At 39.1% G+C, this 20,927-nt stretch overlaps 1 protein-coding gene across 3 annotated transcripts in view; it reads right to left on the bottom strand.

The window, feature by feature from the left end:
• ppp1r9ala (protein phosphatase 1 regulatory subunit 9A-like A) overlaps positions 1–20,927 on the bottom strand; it is a 73,014-nt gene that overhangs the window by 23,883 nt on the left and 28,204 nt on the right. For 2 of the 3 annotated variants that reach the window (XM_061235461.1, XM_061235463.1), the window contains exons 4-11: positions 19,366–19,486; positions 18,826–18,930; positions 17,421–17,550; positions 8,483–8,638; positions 7,453–7,506; positions 7,079–7,308; positions 6,756–6,852; positions 234–378 (exon numbers count right to left, since the gene is read on the bottom strand). In XM_061235461.1, coding sequence (XP_061091445.1) covers positions 234–378; positions 6,756–6,852; positions 7,079–7,308; positions 7,453–7,506; positions 8,483–8,638; positions 17,421–17,550; positions 18,826–18,930; positions 19,366–19,486 — 1,038 coding nt within the window. Of the gene's footprint in view, positions 1–233; positions 379–6,755; positions 6,853–7,078; positions 7,309–7,452; positions 7,507–8,482; positions 8,639–17,420; positions 17,551–18,825; positions 18,931–19,365; positions 19,490–20,927 lie in introns of all 3 variants that reach the window. The other variant, XM_061235462.1, reaches the window with a different exon arrangement.

Genomic DNA, 20,927 nt, shown 5'->3' with positions numbered 1-20,927 from the left:
ATCTATGCGTAAATACCAGGAAATAAAAGCTGAAATTCTGAACTCATGTTCATCCTTTTACCTCAACTCCAAATATATTCAGTGCATTGCAAAAACAAAGGCGTTGGCCTTGTTGTTATACAGCTGTATTTGGCTATCAGATGCATCCTCAGAAAGATGTACAGCTCCAATCTGGAAAAACCATCCTGCTCTTTTACTCCCAAGCAGTCCTGAAAACAAGACTCACTCCCTACCTGACAACAAGGGCTCCTCTGACTGCGCATTCTTGGTCAACTCAGTGGACACCTGGCTGCTCAAGCTCCTCTCCACCACAGCATCTAGACCAGTGGGGCATCCCGCATTCTCTTCTGCGGCAGCTCCAGCCTCCAGCACTGCAATCTGTGGAATGGAGATAATGTTCAATCTAAGAAATGTTATAAAATGGTGCTTTTAGACCAGCAGAAAGCCTTTGACACAGTAGATCATCAGATACTACTCTTTAAGCTGAAGGTGGTAGGGTTTGGAGGCCAAACATTTCAGTGGTTTAAGTCGCATCTCAGCATGAAGACAGTAATGGTACCTTATTGGATGCAAGAATAATCAGCTCAATGATGTGTTTTTGGATTGCTTCTTTTCCTGTTTTATATCAAAGATATGATGACAGCGTGTACCTGCTCATTATTTTTATGTACAAATGATTCGCCTCTCTTTGTCTTGCATAGAGATACGGGTAAAGATCCAGGTAAGCATTCAAGTGAAGAATATTATATGGACTGCATTTGTATAGTGCTTTTATCCAAAGCGCTTTACAATAGATGCCTCTCATTCACCCATATAAGCATATTAGAAACAGGCTACAGACAGTGCAAAATAAATTATCTAGACTGATTCTGAATCTTAGCCCCAGAGCTCATGTGGGTCCTGCACAAGATTTGCAGTAGCTCACTGTTGAAAACAGGGTTAGTAAGTTTAATCACTATTTTTTTTTTTTTTTGATATTTTTTAGGCCTTTTACAGCTTTATTGGACAGTATATAGTATAAAGAGACAGAAAGAATGGGAGCGAGAGAGAGGGAGAACCACAGATTTAGGCAAGTTGTAAAGGAGTGGTTCATGAGAATTTCATTTTTGAGTAAATGAAAAGTGACTGCTTTTTGGATTATGATTGATGTATATGTGTGTATAGGATTATAGGATGAGCTAGTTTATATTGTACAGTAATTCAACGTGTGATCTGGGCAGGTCCCAAAAATGTGTTAGTGGGCTGTATTTAATTATGGAGAATTCAACCCAAAAACCATGTTTTAAAGAAGAGATAATGATTGGCAGGAAGACAGGAAATGACAAGGCTTCCAACACACGATGCATTAATACCTGCTATGGGTACTGTAACTATGGTGGTCTACTTCAAACAACATGTACCACTGGATTCAATCAAATATTCTCTGTGAAACAACAACCAAATAGATTATTTTCAGAGGAACGCTGAATTGATTAATTGATTAATTTCTAGAAATTAATTAGGTAAGTATTTTGTTGGTATATGTACTTAAAATGTACCAATTATGTGTCTTGTTACTTTCTAGTAATTAATGGTCTAAAGAAGAAAAAAAATATATCAATGTCACATTCAAGGTATGACAATGAAAATAATAGTCACTGAGGAATATCAACATCCATTTGTTTCAGTCAGTATATATCTCCATATCTTAATTTGAAATACACATGTATTTCTAAATATTAAAACTGTTAAATCTAATCTAGTCTTGAATAACACATATGCAGGCTTTATTGATAAAGTGAAGTCGTTTCTCTATCATTATCAGTACTAATTAAATAAAGTAAATTCATAAATTCCAAAATGATAATGTCTTAGCTGTTCTCTTTGTTCCTTATGGCTAAATTAATCTATATTGCATAGTAAATAATGATAATAATAGTCAAGAAGATTGTATATTTGTATAATTGTATATAGCACATTTCAAGAACCCAAATACTCTACAATACAATTCTGATTATTTTTATTTATTCTTTATTTAAACAAGGAGGACTCATTGAGACATGTGTCTCATTTTCAAGAGCTACCTATTAACAAAAATCAGTAGAAGCAGTACAATACAACAGGAAATGCTTTTAAAATAGAACTATACATCTTACAATAGAAACTAATACAATTTAAAAGTAAAATCAATCAAATCACAAATTCTATAACACATGTATGCAAGTCTTATCTGCTGTGATTGTAGTTGTCTGAACATCAATTTTCATGGCTGCTGCCATTAGTTCAGATATACACTACTCTTTTAGTTTCTTTTACAGAGCATTAATTACTAGACAAGCAAGAGCTTCAATGAAGTAGCCAACAAGTCTTGAACCACAGTCTTTTCCGCCTTTTCCGGACTGAGTCAAAGATGAAATAGTTGAAGTTACGGTAAATGTCCGGAAGCATTGCGATGGCTGATTTTGCTAAATTTTCAACTACCAGTTTCTTTTAAACCAACTACGCAAGCGCAAAGAGAAGAGAGGAAAGAGATGCATGCGCTTTACTTTCTATAACTTTACCATGTAAATATTACGATACTAAATACAATACATGCTAGATGCCAAAAGCCGATCAGCTTAGAAACGCATTCAGTTATTTCCACAGGGTCAGTCGCAGTTCCCATAGCTTCTCAAATCAGTACTTTTTAATACAACAAAGTTATCCTCAAAATATCGCAAGATAAATTTGAATCAGCGTTTTTTTTCCCCCCTGCTTATATAATGCAGAATACTGCATTAGTGTGACCACTGATATAAAGATGTCTGTAATCAGTAAATATAAAATGGTAAATGGTTGGCATTTATATAGCATCTTCATCCAAAGCGCTGTACAATTGATGCTTCTCATTCACCCATTCATACACACACTCACACACCGACGGCGATTGGATTCCATGCAAGGCGCCGACCAGCTCGTCAGGAGCAAATGGGGGTTAGGTGTCTTGCTCAGGGACACTTCGACACAGCCCGGGCGGGGATCGAACCGGCAACCCTCCGACTGCCAGACTGCTCTTACGGCCTGAGCCATGTCGCCAATGTCGCCAGTGTTGCATACACCAAACAGCCGCAAAATTAAACCCACCAGCTTAAACCAGTTTTTCATGATTAAAAATGCTTTAAACTGTATAAACTTGTCTATAAACACTTAATATTTAATTATATATGTGCACTTACATAAGCAGATAATCATAAGTGAATTGCAAAATGTTTAATGAAATGGAAATCTTGTAAGCTCATTGGGCCAGGGAGTGCATTGTTTTGTTATTTAAATATCTTGGTACATAGTGGTGTTCATGATCACGTCTTAATTGGTGCTGCAGGACATGTAAAATTAAATAAATTTCACCCTTCTTCCCTCCATTGGAATTACATGGCACTGCATGTGGTGAAACTTCTGCAGGGTTGTGTGAGCATATTACGTTTTTTCTTTCCAGCTTGCCGAGGCAACATTGCCCGAAGTAAAAAAAAGAAACAGTGTGATCAAGAGTCCATTTACTAATGGTTAAGGTTAGGATTTAAGGAGCTCCATCACAAGATCATTTCAATAGCTGCTGACAACACAGGTTAGCTAAATATACATTTGCTAGCTAGCCACATGACCAACCAACCATAGGTGATGAATTTTCCAAAACATTTAATTTTACAGAGACATTTTTGTATTTAATTTTTAAAAGTAACATACTACTGTCAGCAATTGACTACTTTTTACATAAAAACTTGATCAAGGCTGTCTGAGATCAGAAGCAAGGAGAACTGTGGCAAGTTATCCATCATGCTTGGAACAATCTCCCTTGCTGACTGTCTTAGCCATCACTGTCCTGCAATGCTGTTCTATATCTCAGAGAAGTGATGCAGTTTTAACGCCGAAGGGTGGTCACAAAAAATATTGATTTGATTCAGTATTTAACCCAGGGGTCGGCAACCCTGGTCCTGGAGAGCCGCAGGGTGTGCTGGCTTTCGTTGTTACTTGGCATTAATTGATCAATGAAAGCCGTTGATTGCACAGTTAACTCACCTCACCTGGTTTCTTGGGTCTGAATTGGTTGCTTATTTTAAGGTGGAGACGAAAGCCAGTACACCCTGCGGCTCTCCAGGACCAGGGTTGCCGACCCCTGATTTAACCATTCTGCCAAATTACTCAAATGTAATGTAAAATGTATAGTACGTTTCTTTTACCTTTCATTGAATTATTTTTGAAAGACTCTTATCTTTGAAAGAAACTTTTGCATAGTACTGTATATGCTTTATAGGACTTAACATAGCTAACTAGCTATAAGTTGTCATCGTAGCTAAATTGTCCTATTCACTGTTACATAGCTAGCTAGCTAATGCAATTAGCCAGTAATGTTAACGTTACTTTACCACCAAGTCAATACAGACTAGCTAACTAAGCATAGAAGCATAGAGCTAGGTAGCTATCCCAACAAGACACTCCGATAGACATTCGATGGCTAGGATAGCTGCAGGCTAACCAGAGATGCTGTTTTTTGTGGTGTAAAATATGTTACCCATTGATCTAGGGTCTAATGTTCCTTAGTTATGTTGCAAAATCAGATCAAAGAGCAGCAGGACAACATAAGCTTATATAATATATATATATAACATAATTATAGCTTTGTACAGTTGTATGGCTGGCTACTAGCAAACCTCTCAAGTCTCACCCATTGACCGTGAGACACACGCATTTCAACCAGTTCACACACTCACACGCCACACCTGTCTTTTCTCACGGTGAGTTGGCCGAGAAGGGATAAAACCCACTACACGGAAATAAACATGATTTTAAAAGCAGTCTCGTTGGATTTGGAGCCACGTTTGGACACTTGAGGATCTTTTGACATTTTTTGGTGATCTTTACCCGGGGTTACTGTGAGGATCTGCCACGTTTGTCCCACTCTGCACCTGCACGCTCAGAAAGGCGGTATGGTCTGATGGGTAGGTATACTGTGAACAATGCTCCAGTAAGTTAGTACGTTTTAAATAGTAAAATATTGTTTCAGTTGAAAACTTCGACATATTTCATGTGTCACGTCATCTTTTTCTGTTTGGCTGCAATACAAAGTCCCATGTCGAAGAATTTTATGCAAGCTTAACGTTAGCTACTAGCTGCTATTAGCCTATGTTTGGAAACATTGCTTAAATATGCGCGAATATGAAAGTTTAAATGCAATTCCTTATGTTTTGCTTGTGCAGCCAATGAAAAGATGCCCCTGCGAAAATGATAGAGATAATTGATGTTAATTTGAATTTAAATGTTTACTGACAGGGGTTTACAGTCTACCAGACAATTTTACAAGAAAAACACGAAGTATTTTATTAATTTATTCATTAAAATTAAATTTACTTGACACTGCACCAATCTACCCCCCCCCCCCCCCCCCGTTGAAAAAGGCCCCCGGCCTAAACCTTGCGGGGGGCCCCCGAGATTTTGCATTACACCACTGGGCAATATCGTGTAATATCGTGATATTGTGATATTTTGAAGATATCATATCGTATCCTACCGTAAAATTTCATATCGGTTCATCCCTACCACACACACACACACCCACACGCACAGTCAGTCACGCCCGCACATACACACTCAGTCACACACTCAAAGTCACACCCTTTGCTCACAAAGATCACCTCTCCCAAACTATTACATTTTTTTTTTACATGTGTAACGAAGTCAATTTATTTTATTCAGCTGAGTTTGTCTTATTGGTTTGGCCCGTCATTTTCGGTTCTATTTGTTTTATTTGTCCTGGTCAATTATAAACTTAATTATAAACTAAATTATAATTGGGAGAAGTGGATTCGGCCAAGGGGCCTCTGCGACCAAAACATACACAATGTCGATTTGCTCCAGCCCTGATTTGCAATCTCACTCTGAGTTTTTCATGAATACTAGTAACTAACAAGCGAGTTAGCAATCAATAGCTAATGTTGAGCTAACTGCCATCTTGAAAGTGGTCCGAAAAAAACCTGTCATGACAACGAGTGCGTCCCATTAGCCGGAAAGTGCATACTCCACTACCACCCTCCTCCGCTCTGTGCCCCAGAAACCGGTCTTTGTGGACGCTGAAGTCTTTTCACATTTTTGGGTGACATCATCATGCTAACACCCAGCAGAGCCGTTAAGTTCTTCGCTGGAGTGATGTCACTTCCGTTCCGCCATGTTGTTGGCTCCATATGGCACTGGCAATGTATAATCTGTATGTTCTGTGACGTGTGTGGCTTGCAGTTGTGCCATGCCTTATATTATGGAGTCACTGGCTAACAGACGAGCTAACTTTTCACCATTTATTTTCAACTGGGCCTCATTCTTAAAATATAAATTTGAATAACAACCGTAGCACATGAAAACCTGCTTTTAGGGAAAGGCACTAGTCTGTTTAAAAGTAGGACGTGTTCTAATTGGATGAGAAACCGTAAAAATTACTTTTAAAAGTTAAAGAGTGTTCAAGAGTGCAACGATAACTCTTACGAAAATGCTCATATTTTCACTCATCTTTTTAATGAACACTACCAAACTGATTTTTATGAGATTTTCTGGATTAAATGGAGTAGCGCGTCTGCCTTACCAAAATATTTTTTTAATGTATATTGGTCCAAGAACGGCAAATTGACGAGGCTGCCGATTTTCATGTTTTGCATGCAAGTGTGGTTCGGACATTATCTAACAGAGGCACGACTGTTAATACTTCAATGACTCCTTCATGTCAATTACCTACCGACTGGTACTGTTCTTACCCTCTCCAGCAGGCCCTCGATTTGCCCTTTGTATTTCCTTTCCTGCTCCTCCCAAATTCGCTTCAACTCCTCCTCCTTCTTCACAAAGTCAATTTCCCTAAGAACAGAGAGAAGTTGTATGCATAAAGTAATACTTAAAAGATGTGGTAATTTGCATGTCAATAAAGATGGCAGTAACTTTAACAGTCAGAGGAGCTCAGGTGAACTGGGATAGTATATCAAAATAACAAAATGATTATAATTATAAAAATGCTTTGATTATATCAAAGAGGAAGCCATCCTGATGTTGCTCTCAGGAGGTCTAGGCTCAGAGGAGGACCCACTTTTGCTGGTAATCTTTCAGAAGCTTCTTGGCTTTGTTGTACTTCTTGTCCAGAGCCTCGTACTGGATCTGTGTTTCCGTCAGATGCTCGTTTAGCGTTTTGCACAGCACCTGCGCCTCCAACCAATATGCCTCCAGCTTCTGAATACGCTCCTGATTCTCCTCCAGGTTCTGCTGCACCTGGGTCTGCCTGGATTCCCATAATTCTTTGCTTTCCTCCGATGCCTTCAGCTGTGAAAACATTACACTTGTCCATTATGAAATTATGGAAAACACAACTCTGCCTTTAGCACTACCAGTCCAGGTATGTAAAGTCCCTCTAATCTTTATGATTGAGGAAAACAGACTACAGAGGCAAGAAGAGATTTGAATTACCCTCTCCTTCATTTGACAGAGTTCAGCTGAGGTTATGCTGTGCTTCAGTTGGAGCTATTTGGGCAAAGAGAAGGAACAGTTATTAATAATTTTCCACCTCAGAAAAGTTGGGATGTACTCTACATGTTGCATTGGCATTTCCATCATTTTATTTATTATTTATAGCTTTTTTTATTATTATTATTTTTTATTTTTTATTATTCATGCCGTATCGTTTTTCCAGGAGGAAAGTTTGACCTAATCAAAAGTAAAGACAAATCATTTGGACAGAAATGTAGCCAAATAGAAACCAGTAATGGTCGATTTAATTCTTCTATCATCGCAAACCTATCAGAGAGGAAGCCAGTTCCTGAAATCTTTTTTATCCCAGCGACACAATCGTTTTTTTTCCTTTTGGTGTATTAGTAAACTGCATATATAATAGCAGTCTCTGATAATAAGCGTGTAGTTACACTGACAATGGTGTTCAGGAATACAATACTGTGCAGAATTCTTAGGCACCTTAGACTTTATTATATATACATGTATGTATGTATATATATGTTTCTTTTTTTGTGTGTGTTAGTATAAAAGAACACATTTGAGATTTCCAAATATTCATTTTCCAAAAGATGTAATTTTACAGAGATATTTTCTGTAATTAATTTAAAAAGGTAACATATTACTGTAAGCAAGTTCTCCAACATGCTTGGAAAAAATGCTGATTGTCTTATAGGACAGCGTTCAGGCTATCTCAGAGAAGTGATGCAGTTTTAACGCCGAAGGCAGGTCACAAAAAATATCGATTTGATTCGGTTTTGAACTATTCTGCCAAATTACTCAAATGCAATGTAAAATGTATAGTACATTGATTTAGGACCTTTCATTGAATTATTTTAGAAATAATGTTATCTGTACAGAATATTATACAGGTGCCTCAGACTTTTGCACAGTACTGTATGTTTGGCAGTGGCTCTTTTGTTTTTGGAGAATACGGTCTACTTTAAGATGATGGTGCACTTAAAGGAAATGGTCTGATCATTTAAAGCACCTCTTTAAATTTGAATCCAAGGTGTGCAGAGTCCATGTTGGAGGGTAAAAACATGTCTTCGTGTTCGGGGAGATCCAGCACCTCATCTGATCTCCTTGAAAAGCTTGACCTCAGAACCTCCTCCTCCTCCCCAACCTCCTCCCCATAGCGTTCATCCTGAAACACACACCAAATGAGGTGGAGGCAAAATGGACCGCATGGGGCCACGTGCCAGAAAAGGCTCTTCATCATACCACGTCATCGTACATAAATATTACTCAATGCACCTGATTGAAACAGCTGGGATTTTGCATTCAACTACAGGCTGCTTATCAATGCTTTTTCAGACCGGAACAAGGGTGTTCGTAGAAATCAGGGATACACCTTGTTTGGCTTATCAGCAAATGGCACTGGACAAAAATCCACCACCAAGATTTATCACCGCACAAAGGCAGCGACTGAAACATGGGCTTCAGACAACAGGCAAACCTACAAGTCCCTTGTTACGAGAAATGTTATTCCCCTGAGAAAATTGAACTTCCTACACTTTCTAAAGATTTAAAATGTTTTGAGGAATCTGGTATATGGTATATGGTACATACAGTGGTGTGAAAAAGTGTTTGCCCCTTCCTGATTTCTTATTTTTTTGCATGTTTGTCACACTTAAATGTTTCAGATCATCAAACTAATTTAAATATTAGTCAAAGACAACACAAGTAAACACAAAATGCAGTTTTTAAATGAAGGTTTTTATTATTAAGGGAGAAAAGAAATCCAAACCTACATGGCCCTGTGTGAAAAAATATTTTATTTTGGCTAGTTGTACAGTCCCGGCCAATGAGTGGATAAAAGTGACAACTGCAAATTACCCAACTCTTAATTAGCTAATACAGTTAGGAAAAAACACAAATTAATCATAAGTGTGTAAAGTTTATTTAGATACTAGCAAAACCAAAATTTCATAGATGCTTATAAGGTTTATTGCTTGATAATGATGAACAAGCCAGTTTCTACCTGGACAAGAGTCTTGTCGCAAATCAAATTATAATCAATAAATTTTATCTTTCTCAAAAAGTAAATAAAATACCAAATGAAAAATCAGTCTAGTATTTCATCATGGACTATAAGTTAAGAAATTAATATCTTGTATGGGTTCCTTTGGCCTGCAGAACAGTTGCTATCCGGTTTGGCAGAGAGTCGTAGAGCTTGTTGATGAAGTTATCGGGGATGGCATGGAAGGCCACCCCCAGGCATCCCAAAGCTCCTCCAAGTTCTTCGGCTTGGTCCTCCAAGCTTCCTCCTTCATTCTTCCCCAGATATGCTCAATAATATTCATATCTGAAGACTGTGCTGGCCATCCCTGAAGGACCTTGATCTTCTTCCCCCTGAGAAACTTCATAGTGGAACCTGAGGTATGGCAAGGAGCTCCATCCTGTTGAAAAATCTGACCCCTCTTGTAGTTGTAATAAACTTTAGACACTTATGATTAATTTGTGTTGTTTCCTAACTTTATTAGCTAATTAAGAGTTGGGTAATTAGCAATTGTCACTTTTGTCCACTCATGCGACAACTGTAACTGTTTGGGTAGCTCTGTAACACCATATTACAGACTACTGACAAAAACAGCTCATTCATACCAATCAAGCAGTGGCAAGTATGCCAAAATGCTCAACTGACATTTCTGATCACAAAAACACCCACTTAAGCAGGTTATGAGATAGCTAGCTTTAGCTTCGTGGGAAGAAACAGACCTACATTACTCACTGCAGGGGTGCAGCAAAATATGTTAGCCTTTATCTTAAAAAAGTTATGTTAAAACTAATTTTTTTTAAGGTTTTGATTATTGGAGTTCATACTGCAAAATGCCAAGATTGGTCATTCCCATGCCGAGATTGGTAGGCTTTTTCTGTTATCAATATTTTTATTTTTTATTGTGTTTGGTTTTAACATACAAAACCAACAAAAAGGGATCTCACAACAGTACACATAAGAGAACACACAATACACATACAGTAGGAGAACACAAACAGTACACATAAGAAAGAACACACAATACACATAGGAGAACACAAACAGTACACATAAGAGAAAACAAACAATACAAAAAATAAAAACTTTACATGTAAGAGAGCAGACAAGGACAAGAGAGAAAAATAAAAATAAAGAAATGAAAAATGGAGTTCACATTGTATGAGTAAGATATCAAAAGATGAAGAGAGATGGCAAAAGTAATGTTTCAGAACAGCCTATGTATAAAGAAATAGCTTGTGACCAAATACCTAAAGTTTCTGCTTTCGCTCCATTGACCTTAGCTGTAGATTTTTCCAGAATACAAATGTCATAGAACATCGCGGCCCAGATTCTGGTTCAAACCAGCTCTTTAGAATTGTTTTTTAGCAGCTGTTGAGGCCGCGAGGATGATTTGCTTCTCAATGTATGATGGATTGACAATCGGGTTGTAACCAAAGAGTAGAAGGGCAGGGCATGGTGGCACATGTTTAACAAGGATGTTGGCAAGTGTATCAACTATGTGTTCCCAGAGATATTTAACAGACGGACAATGCCAGAACATATGTAGAAAGTTTCCCACCTCAGAGTTTGAACATCGGTCACAAAGATCACTGCTAATAAGTTTTATTTTATATCTGTGCGCTGGTGTGAAATACACTCTGTGTGCAAATTTAAAATTAATCAGTTGATGAGCGAGATTCTTGGAAGATGAAAATACGTTATTCCATATCATAGACCAGTCTAGATCAAAGCCTAGGTTGTGTAGATCTGATTCCCAAGTTGTGGTAACAGATAAACATTTAACATTGTAGTGAACTAACTTATTATATATTAAGGAAACAAACCCAGATGTTTTAGCAGAGTGGATAAGGTTTATCAAGGAATGAGATGGGACCGAAGTATCCCAAGGTACTCCGTATGCTTTAAGTGCTGTATGAAGTTGGAGATATAGGAACCACGAGGAACCCGGTAGAGAGTAAGCCTCCTTCAGATCTTGAAAAGAGCGGAGACCTTGTTGATTGAAAATGTCGCTAAGCGTGTGTATACCAAGGTTAGTCCATTGGGGGAAACTAAAAGGCACAGAGCCGGTCTGGATACAGCTGTTGTTCCAAATAGGGGTCCTGTCATGAAATTTACAGACGGAATGTAGTTTTTTTTTCAATTTGGTACCAAATGGACAAGGTATTTGAAATGATAGATCCCATACCCAACCGTGTGGACCGAATTTTAGCGCCACAAAAGGGTCTTGGATTCTAGTAGGGTAGCATAAGGCATTTTCTAGCTGACGCCATGGTACCCCAGAGGAGGCATCCAGCCAGACCTTCAGGAATCTAAGCTGGAAGGCCCAGTAATAGCATTTAAAGTTAGGGAGGGCAATGCCGCCTAACATTTTCGGACGTGATAAGGTAGAGAGACTAATAGAGGGGCGTTTCCCTTTCCAAAGAAAGTTCCTGCATGTTGCGTCCAGCTCTGCAAACATATTGGGAGGGGGTGAAAGAGGGAGCATTGAGAAAAGGAAGTTAAGACGAGGTAAGATGTTCATTTTAATAACAGAAATGCGTCCATGAAGAGACACATGGAGAGGAGGCCATTTGGCTAAATCAGTTTTGACTTTAACCAGTGCTGAATTAAAGTTGTCTTTAATCATGGAAGAGAGGCTAGGTCTAATTTGAATCCCCAAATAAGTGAAGCCATTGTGCTCCATGGTAATTGGGAGTGAAGAGAAAGTGAGCTTTTTTGCAGCAAGATTTAACGGCATGAGAAGGGATTTTGACCAGTTGATTTTAAAACCAGAAAAGGACCTAAATTCCTCAAAGAAGTTGAGGACATGTGGGATAGAGTTATCTAAATCAGACAAATACATCAAAATGTCATCCGCGTTAAGATAGATGGAGTGAGTGGTTCCTTTGATAGAGATGTTTGATATATTTTGATGTTGTCTGACAGCCTGTGCTAGAGGCTCTAAAGATAGTGCAAATAGACCAGGTGATAGATCTACTAGGCAAGGCTGTCCTCTATGTAGCATGAACTGAGGTGCACCAGGGTGTCCAGTTTGGACGCGTGCAGTGGGGTCAGCGTAGAGGATACGAATTTTAATAAATGAGGGTCCGATAAATAATCCCACTCCACACGGTCAAAGGCCTTCTCGGCATCCAGTGACTGCTTTTGAGTTGAGGAGAATTCAATAATATGTAATAGTCTGCAAATGTTATCCGAAGCTAAACGACCCTTAATAAATCCGGCCTGGTCTAGATGTACTAGATGCGAAATAACATTGTCCAGTCGTCCTGATAAAACTTTGGCATATAGTTTGAGATCGCAGTTTAGAATTGAAAGAGGTCTATAGCTGGCACATTCCAGAGGATCTTTCCCTTTCTTTAAGAGAAGAGTGATGAGAGCAGTTTTTTGGTCACGATGAAAGGTTCCAGTCGTCAGTGAATGGTTTAATGAATTTAAAATAGCTGGGCCAACTGCATCCCATAGAACGGTTATGAGCTCAGGAGGAATGCCATCCAAACCTGGGGGTTTTGCTTTTGGCATAGAATCTAAGGCATCTTTCAGTTCAGACAGACTGATGGGAGCTTCCAGGATCGAAGCTTGTTCCGCTGAAAGTGTAGGGAGGTTCAGAGAATTTAGGAAGAGCTGTAGTTTAGTGTTGTCCTTCTGTGATTCCGAAGAGTATAGTTTGGAATAGAAGGAGGTGAATGCTTCATGAATTTCGGAAGGAAGTGTGCATGTATCACCAACAGCATTTTTTATTACATCTATGGATGCTAGGTGTTCTGATTGCTTAATTTTCATAAATATGTTGTCGGGTTCTTAGATGTAGAAATTCAGCTCTGGAGGTAGATAACATTTTATATTTTGCTTTGACATCAGACAATTCATTTTGTCTTCCTTCAGAGAAGGAGGATTTCTGAAGGTATTCAAGACCCAAGATTTCCCTCTCCAAGGTTTTTAGTTCAAGGTTGCGCACTCTATTCAAATGGGAGGAGAAGGAGAGACAAATACCTCTTATACAGCATTTTGTTGTTTCCCAAAGGGTATGTGGGTCAATCCATGGTTGTACATTAAAGTTTAAGAATTCTCTAACGTCCCTGTTGATTCTAGTCAAAAACTTGTCGTTCTGCAATAGAGATGTGTTAAAATGCCACCTTTTAAACCAGGTATGAAATTGATAGAGATTAGAACAGGGGAGTGATCTGAAAGAAGCATTGGGAGAAATGATGCGTACTGTACATCTTTTAAGAGAGCTGGGGAGATAAAGAAATAATCTATTCTTGAAAAAGAATAATAAAGGAAGAATAAAAGGTAAAATCTTTAGCGGTCGGATTCCGCAGGCGCCAGACATCTACAATATTTAAGTCCTGTAGAAATAATTTAAAATAGATGGATGAAGTTCTACGGACAGATATATTAGGGTTGGTTGAATCCATGGAAGGGTCCACCAACAAATTAAAATCGCCTCCCAGAATCAGCTTAGAGTCTGCGAAATCCAACAACTTCAGCTTCACATTGTCAAAAAAGAGAGAGTTGAATACATTGGGGGCAAAAATTGAATTGTGTGCCATTGAGGATAATGGTTGCATAACAGAACCTACCCTCAGCATTTCCACCCGTTTTTATAATTTTTGCATTGAGTTTCCATTTAATTACAATCAATACACCCTTAGATTTATTAGAAGCACACGATAAAGCTATAACCTTATAGAACCTATTATTCAACCTGCAAATGTCTACCTCTTTAAAATTAGTTTCTTGTAGGAAGCCAAGATCTACATTCTTGAGTTTTAAAAATTCTAGACACTTTACCCTTTTCACCGGCGAATTCAAGCCTCGTACATTCAGTCATGAAATTGAGATTAATCATGAGGTAAGAGAGAGTAAACTATTATTGATGCTGCATACACGAGAGGCCATATTGAAAAAGCATTACATAGAGCCAAGACTGGAAATGAACACCACAAAAAGACATATACACCACAAAACAGAAATACAGACAAAAAGACACAAAAGGAAAAAAGGGATAAACTAAGTACCGTTGTAGAACCATATAGTTGAGAAAGGATGTAACATCAAAGCCAGCCAGGGGGAGGAGCCCCTGTAAGGGTACTGGCAGGATGGAGCATAACGGTGCTCCTTGGGATGCCAACACAGAGTGTTTACCGCCTCCGAACCTCCAAAACCCAATTAATATAATTAGACACAACCAGAATTGAGATTACCACCAGTGATAATTATAACAGTTGCTTTAATAAAGTAATAATAATAAAATAATGTGGACAGCAGTAGGCCTTGTGATAGTAGTCCAGGCTACAGATCTTTACCACCATCTTGTCTGCCTTTCCTTCATAGGCATAAAGATATCACGGGTACATTAAATAAACAGGAGACGGGAGGGGAAAAAAAGAATATTCCTGATAATCAAGAATTTGTAACCTTTACAGTAATAGAAACTGGCCATTCTGGGTCAGGATCAGTGAGTTAGGTCGAGTTCAATTTTGATTAATCTTCACAATAGGCTACACGTTTAGCAAAGCTTTCGTTTTCTTTACATATTAGGCTATTACTAAACGGGTTGTCAAAGATTTCTTTATACTGCTTCTTTCAATTATTTTAAGTATGTTCCAAAACAATAATGATAGCCACCATGCTCACGATAGACATGGCTAATAATAAAGGTAATCATAGTAGTAGGCCTAATAATGATCACAATAGCAGTGGCAGTTATAATGGTATTAATAATAGTAGCCTACTGATACTAACCGCTCTCACTTCAATAGGCTATTTAAGTCGAAAAGTAAGGCTAAAATCCATAATCTACTGAGAGTTTACTACCGTCCAAGTGTGCTGGTCTTCTCCATCCGCATCACGCTGCCGCGCTGATAGGGGTCTCGGTTCAAAAGGGATGGAGCAGGCCGGCGTTTCATCGACGTGTGATATTATTCTGCACCAGAAACTTTTCGGTCTCTTCCTTGGATTGGAATATCTTGCGCTCCCCCTTGTAGTCTATCTGGAATTTTGAGGGGTGGATAAATCCATATCCGATGTTGTGTTCCCTCAGGACGGCTTTAACATCGTTGTATTCATTCCTCTTCTTCTGTATTTCTTGCGCATAATCCGGATAGATTCTGATGCGTGTGTCAAAAGTAAGGGATCCCTTTTCCTGTGCCAGCCTTTGCACCTTGATTTTGTCCTGCAGTCGAAGGAATCTGACCCACACCGTTCGTGCGGCTGGTTTGCCTGTGGGTGAATGGGCTGCTGCTTGCTGGAGTCCCGGGGAGCAGTGAGCGATTTGAAGTTTGATGCGTCCTGGGACTCTTGATCCAAAAAGTGTGAAAAAGAAAGTTTCAAAGAAGGCTGTTGCATCGCTTCCCTCTCTTCCTTCTTTTAATCCTACAATCTTTAAGTTGAATTTCCGACTTCTTGTTTCCATCTCTGTGTTTTTATCACGGAGGTCTTTGATTTCTTTCTCCATGGATTTTAGCCGACGTTCGGCGTATTGGCTTTATCCTCTCCGTCACTGACTCGTTGTTCCACTTGTTCAACTCGAGTTGTCAAGGCCGCGATTTTATTGTCCAAGTCAGCTACTTGCCCCGATATCTTTTTAGACAGATCGTTGCCTGACATGATAGCTTTCATTAACTCACTTGAGCTGTATTCTTCCTTGTCCACGGGTTGAGTCATTGTAGGTTTAGATTGTTTCAGCTTTGTTTGTTTGCGCGTGGCTGGAGGTAGACCGGCGTTGTGAGTTGGTGCGCCTTTGCTCCGTAAACCTTCGCTCATTTAAAGTTGTTGAAAGCACACGAAAAGTCTCTGCTCCTCAGATTTTGTCTAAAAAGTTTACCACATTTTTAAAGCAAGTTGTGGTTTTAATATTCAGGAGGTTCGGTGTGTGCCACTCCTCACTAGCACTGCATGCCGCCGGAAGTTTTTTTGGTAGGCTTTTTATGAAAAGCATTGTGTGGTGGGGCCTAATGTTTGACTCAAATAAAGCACAGTAACCGCTTTAATTGGCCATGTGTATTTCCCATTTTCCTCTGTATATAATTTTACTGCAGATCTGATTCCCACAATATATACAGAATTATGCCAGCTTGATGAACAGGTAATTATGGCAGCTCCCCTGAATGCCTAGTTTCGTGATCTACTACTAAATTCGTAATGATCATGTAAACCCTAGACCACTTTATTTCCTGTAATGTACACACATCTGAAGTGACAGCGTTCGCTGCAGCTACTTTCTGCTACTTTTGCTTGACACACCAGTAAACTAAAAACGAATGCAGTTATGGACATATGGTTTATTTTCTAACAGGTGTAAAGTAGTGTGCTTAATTAATGATTCAATGGAATCAACCAAAGTCAAATAAGAATTAGGAAATTTTACAATAAATAATTAAATAATTTGCCCAGAAAATTGGTTGGAATTATTGGCACCCCTGGTTTAACACTTTGTGTAAACACCCCTGGCAAAGATGACAGCCATGAGTATTTTCCTATAGTCTGTGATAAGATTAGAGAATACTTTCATCCATTCCATCCATGCAGAACCTTTCAGAATCATTGATATCCTTGGGATACCTCCCTCCTCAATCAATCAATCAATTACAATCACATTTTATTTGTATTTCAGTTCAGACCACAGGTTTTTGATGGGATTTAAGGCTGGAGACTGAAATGGCCATTGCAGAAAATGGTTGTTGTTTTTACTCAACCATTTCTGTGTAGATTGTGATGTGGAGTCATTGTTGAGCTGCCCTACACCCAAGACTCAGAAAATACAATGACACTAAAAATATCCAATTTTGGAGATATAACACCCCAAAAAATGGAATGGCCCATGATCAAGTTAACACCAGTAAAATAACACCATTGTCTCCTTTAGAGGCAGGAAAAACCCTGGTATAGTCCTCAGACCTGATCAAATTTGGTTAACTTTGGTCACCTCATCTGTAGAGTGGTCATAGGGATCATCCAAGCACTGCTGTTGTTGGCTCTTCTCCTGCTCCAAAGTTTCACTAATGAGGCGAGCCACCTCACTTTGGACCCCGGACTTCTCCCGGCCAATCAGGAAGCTGTGAGGGCAGATGGAGGGCTTAGCTTAGAGAGCAGGGGAAAAACGTTCTGAGACAAGCCCTATCCACACCTCAGAAAAACTGTCTGACAAGTGCAGTTCTGCCAAATGCATGCTTGTGGACTTAATTTGCCTTTGGTAAACCATTAACAGTCTGCTCTCTCTGAAAGCCAGCGTGAAGTAAATGGTCCAAAGCACTGTACGAGTGATGCTTCTCATTCACCCATTCATATACACACTCAAACACCAACGGTGATTGGCTGCAGGAGCATTTTAGGGATTAGATGTCTTGCTCAGGGACACTTCGACACAGCACAGGCGGGGGATCGAACCGACAACCCTCCGACTGCTAGACAACAGCTCTTACTGCGTGAGCCAATGTTGAAGAAACATATTCACTGACAACCCGCCATATTCAAGAAATAAACCGAAGTCAACTATAATAATACCTAATTCACCCGCTCTATCATAATCAGTCGGGCAATTTCACATAAATTGATGTTTATGGAAAAGTTTAAATTTTTGGCTTTATCTTAATTTTGTTGAACAATATCTTTGCTTTCATAATCTAAAGTCTGAATGCGACTTCAATGTCTTGGCTTTCTGGATTTGTATGTTGCAATGTGAAATTCAGTTTAAAAATATACATTTAAATGTTTATCACGTAAAATGACGCGGTAGCAACAGAGTTTCACGTCATTTGGAGGCTAGCCAGCTTTTCACCGTTCACCAGTCACAAACAACCATAACAGCTGGGTTTATGCTTTTGTGGTCTGTATGTCTTAATGTCAAGAGTAAATGTTGAGAGTAAAATATAATTTTTAAAGGTTTATACGTAAGATGACAAGTTGTAGCCCCAGAGTTTTGTTAGCCCAATATCGGTAGTCTTCCAGCCTCATGTAATTACCATCTCGCGACTAAACTTTGAAGCCGTTTTTCTCAAAAACATGGTTTGTTGGCACTCAAAATGAAATGGGACACAACACCCTTGATATCTGGAGTAGAGAGAACTTTGTTATTATTAGAAAGCTTTTGTCGAGTAGTGTCTGATTTTGATAGAGCAGGTCACATATGTAGTCCCTGGCAGGTAACAAGAAAATACCTTTAAAGTCCTTGTTTCTCATGACACTTCCAGTTATTCCAATTGCTCTGTGAAAGACTGTATTACCTCGCTGGCCACAACCCATAAATATAGGCAATGTGCCTGTGCGCTTTGGAGAGGCAGTTGACAAAGACCATTCCACTTTAACAGCTGGGAGGAAGTATCAAAACTCACCAGACAGTGCCTTTGGTGTTCTTCAGGACAGTGGCAGCAAAAAGTTGTGTGACTCCTACCAAGCTGGTGGAGTCTACTTCCACGATTTGGTCATTCACTTGGATGCTAGGCATGAGACAGTGGACACATATTAGAGAGACCTGCAGCGGAGCTGTGTCACTGTAACTGAAAAAAATCCCATCAATATGGCAAAAACTGTATTTCTGTGTTCTTCAGTGTGTTATGAACTTGCATTGATACAGCTTATACATAGACCAGGGAAAAGTAGAAAGCATGGCTGTGTTTAATCTGGCAGAAAGTTCTGTGTAGATTGGAGCTACTATAAATATTTTATTCTGCTCTTGCCAAAGGATATAAATACACTCAATTGTTTAGGAATGGCACAGACCCCTATAGGTAAAGTATGACAGCAGGGAATTCAGGGTCGCATCATGGGAAAACAGAGTAGGCAGCTCTTCTTCATAAATTGTCCTGCTTAAACACACTTTCGTCTGTTGGCTTTATAAACTGATGCTGTAAAAACAACATGAAGCTCCTCACCGTCCGTCTTTCTCGGCCGCTCCACCCTCTGTTATTGTCTTGACGAATATTCCCAGCTTCTCCAGGCCCTGGTCTGCACCCACTCCCATCCCAATAATGCTGATCCCCAGGCCGTTGTCACCTGCTTGTGTGGAAGAAGAGGGTAGAGAAGGTGAAAAGGAGTGTTTCGTGTAAGGAATAGGTGGGCAGTTATTGTGAAAAACAAGAGAGTTGAAGCGAGAAATAGAGGGACTAATGTAAGGTAGATGAGTGTAGTTAATGTGACGTAGAGGAGAGCTGTTAGTGTGAGGTAGGAGAGCAGTTAGTGCGAGGAAGAGGAGAGTGGTCAGTGTGAGGTAGAGGAGAGCAGTTAGTGTGAGGTAGAGGAGAGCAGTTAGTGTGAGGTAGAGGAGAGCAGTTAGTGTGAGGTAGAGATGTTCCAATTCCATTTTTTCCTTCCCTAACGCAAGTTAGGTATTGGCATCCGAGTACCGATCTGATACCTGTGCATTAAAAAATGTATTAATAAAAAATAACAAAATATTAGTTTTGCCTAATTGCAGTGTAACCTCACAGTTGCAGAAATCTGTAGTTAAATCCCTGTGGTTTACGTCCAGGCATGCTGGTCGATCGTGTGTCATTTTTTAAAATGCATCAGTTAAAATGATAATTCATGTTCATGTTTTCATCCCTCTTCCCTATGGCTTATACCTGATAGACTTGATTGGCATGAAATCTGTTAATATGCTGCAGTTAAGAACTTTGTTACAGATGGGGTTGTGCACTCAAAATGTTGTGGTCAAGTAATATTTGCCTGATATTATATGATAACACCGGGTATATTTTACCATAGGCGGCTGGTCTAATGATTTCACATTCCTGCCAATACAGGTCTCTATATAATGTAATATTTTTTTATGTAAAGGTAAACTTTGCCAATACATTTTGTATGGCATGGGTGGTGTGATTAACGTGTTCCATTTTTCGCTGAAATCAGAATTTCAATATCCAATGGATAAATAACCTAATGGTAATGTATTGCTTTATTTCTTTTTATGCAGATACCGCATAGTGGAAAGCGATGTTCATTTTGCTGGTAGTTTGAATTTGCGTGTCAACGAATAAACACGGATGAAGAAACATTATACAATCAGCCATGCGTAAACCAACAGCTACAGATTTAAACCACACAGGAATTATTTGATAACTAATGTAGCATTAAATTTTCTGTGGCGTTTGCATTCTTAACACTCTGAAATGGCCGCAGATTGCTTGCTAGTAGGCTACTACTGTAGCTAGTTGATTGACAGTTTAGAATGGAAGAGTATTACAGCACATTGTAATATTGCGTGCAGCATTTGTCCAATGACGTATTGCTTTGTTTATTTTCATGTAGATACAGCATAGTGAAAAACTGCATTCAGTTTGCCGGTAGTTTGAATTTGCGTGTCAACGAATAAACATGGATCTTCTGTTTATAAACCAACAGCAAAATAAATTATTTGATAACTGTAATACTGTAGCATTCAATTCAATTTGCATTTTAAACCCCCTGAAATGGCCAGATTGCTTCCTAGAACTAC

The sequence above is a fragment of the Conger conger genome, chromosome 3, assembly GCF_963514075.1.
Source record: "Conger conger chromosome 3, fConCon1.1, whole genome shotgun sequence".
Classification (NCBI taxonomy): Eukaryota; Metazoa; Chordata; class Actinopteri; order Anguilliformes; family Congridae; genus Conger; species Conger conger.
This window is presented reverse-complemented; position numbering and strand designations above follow the sequence as displayed.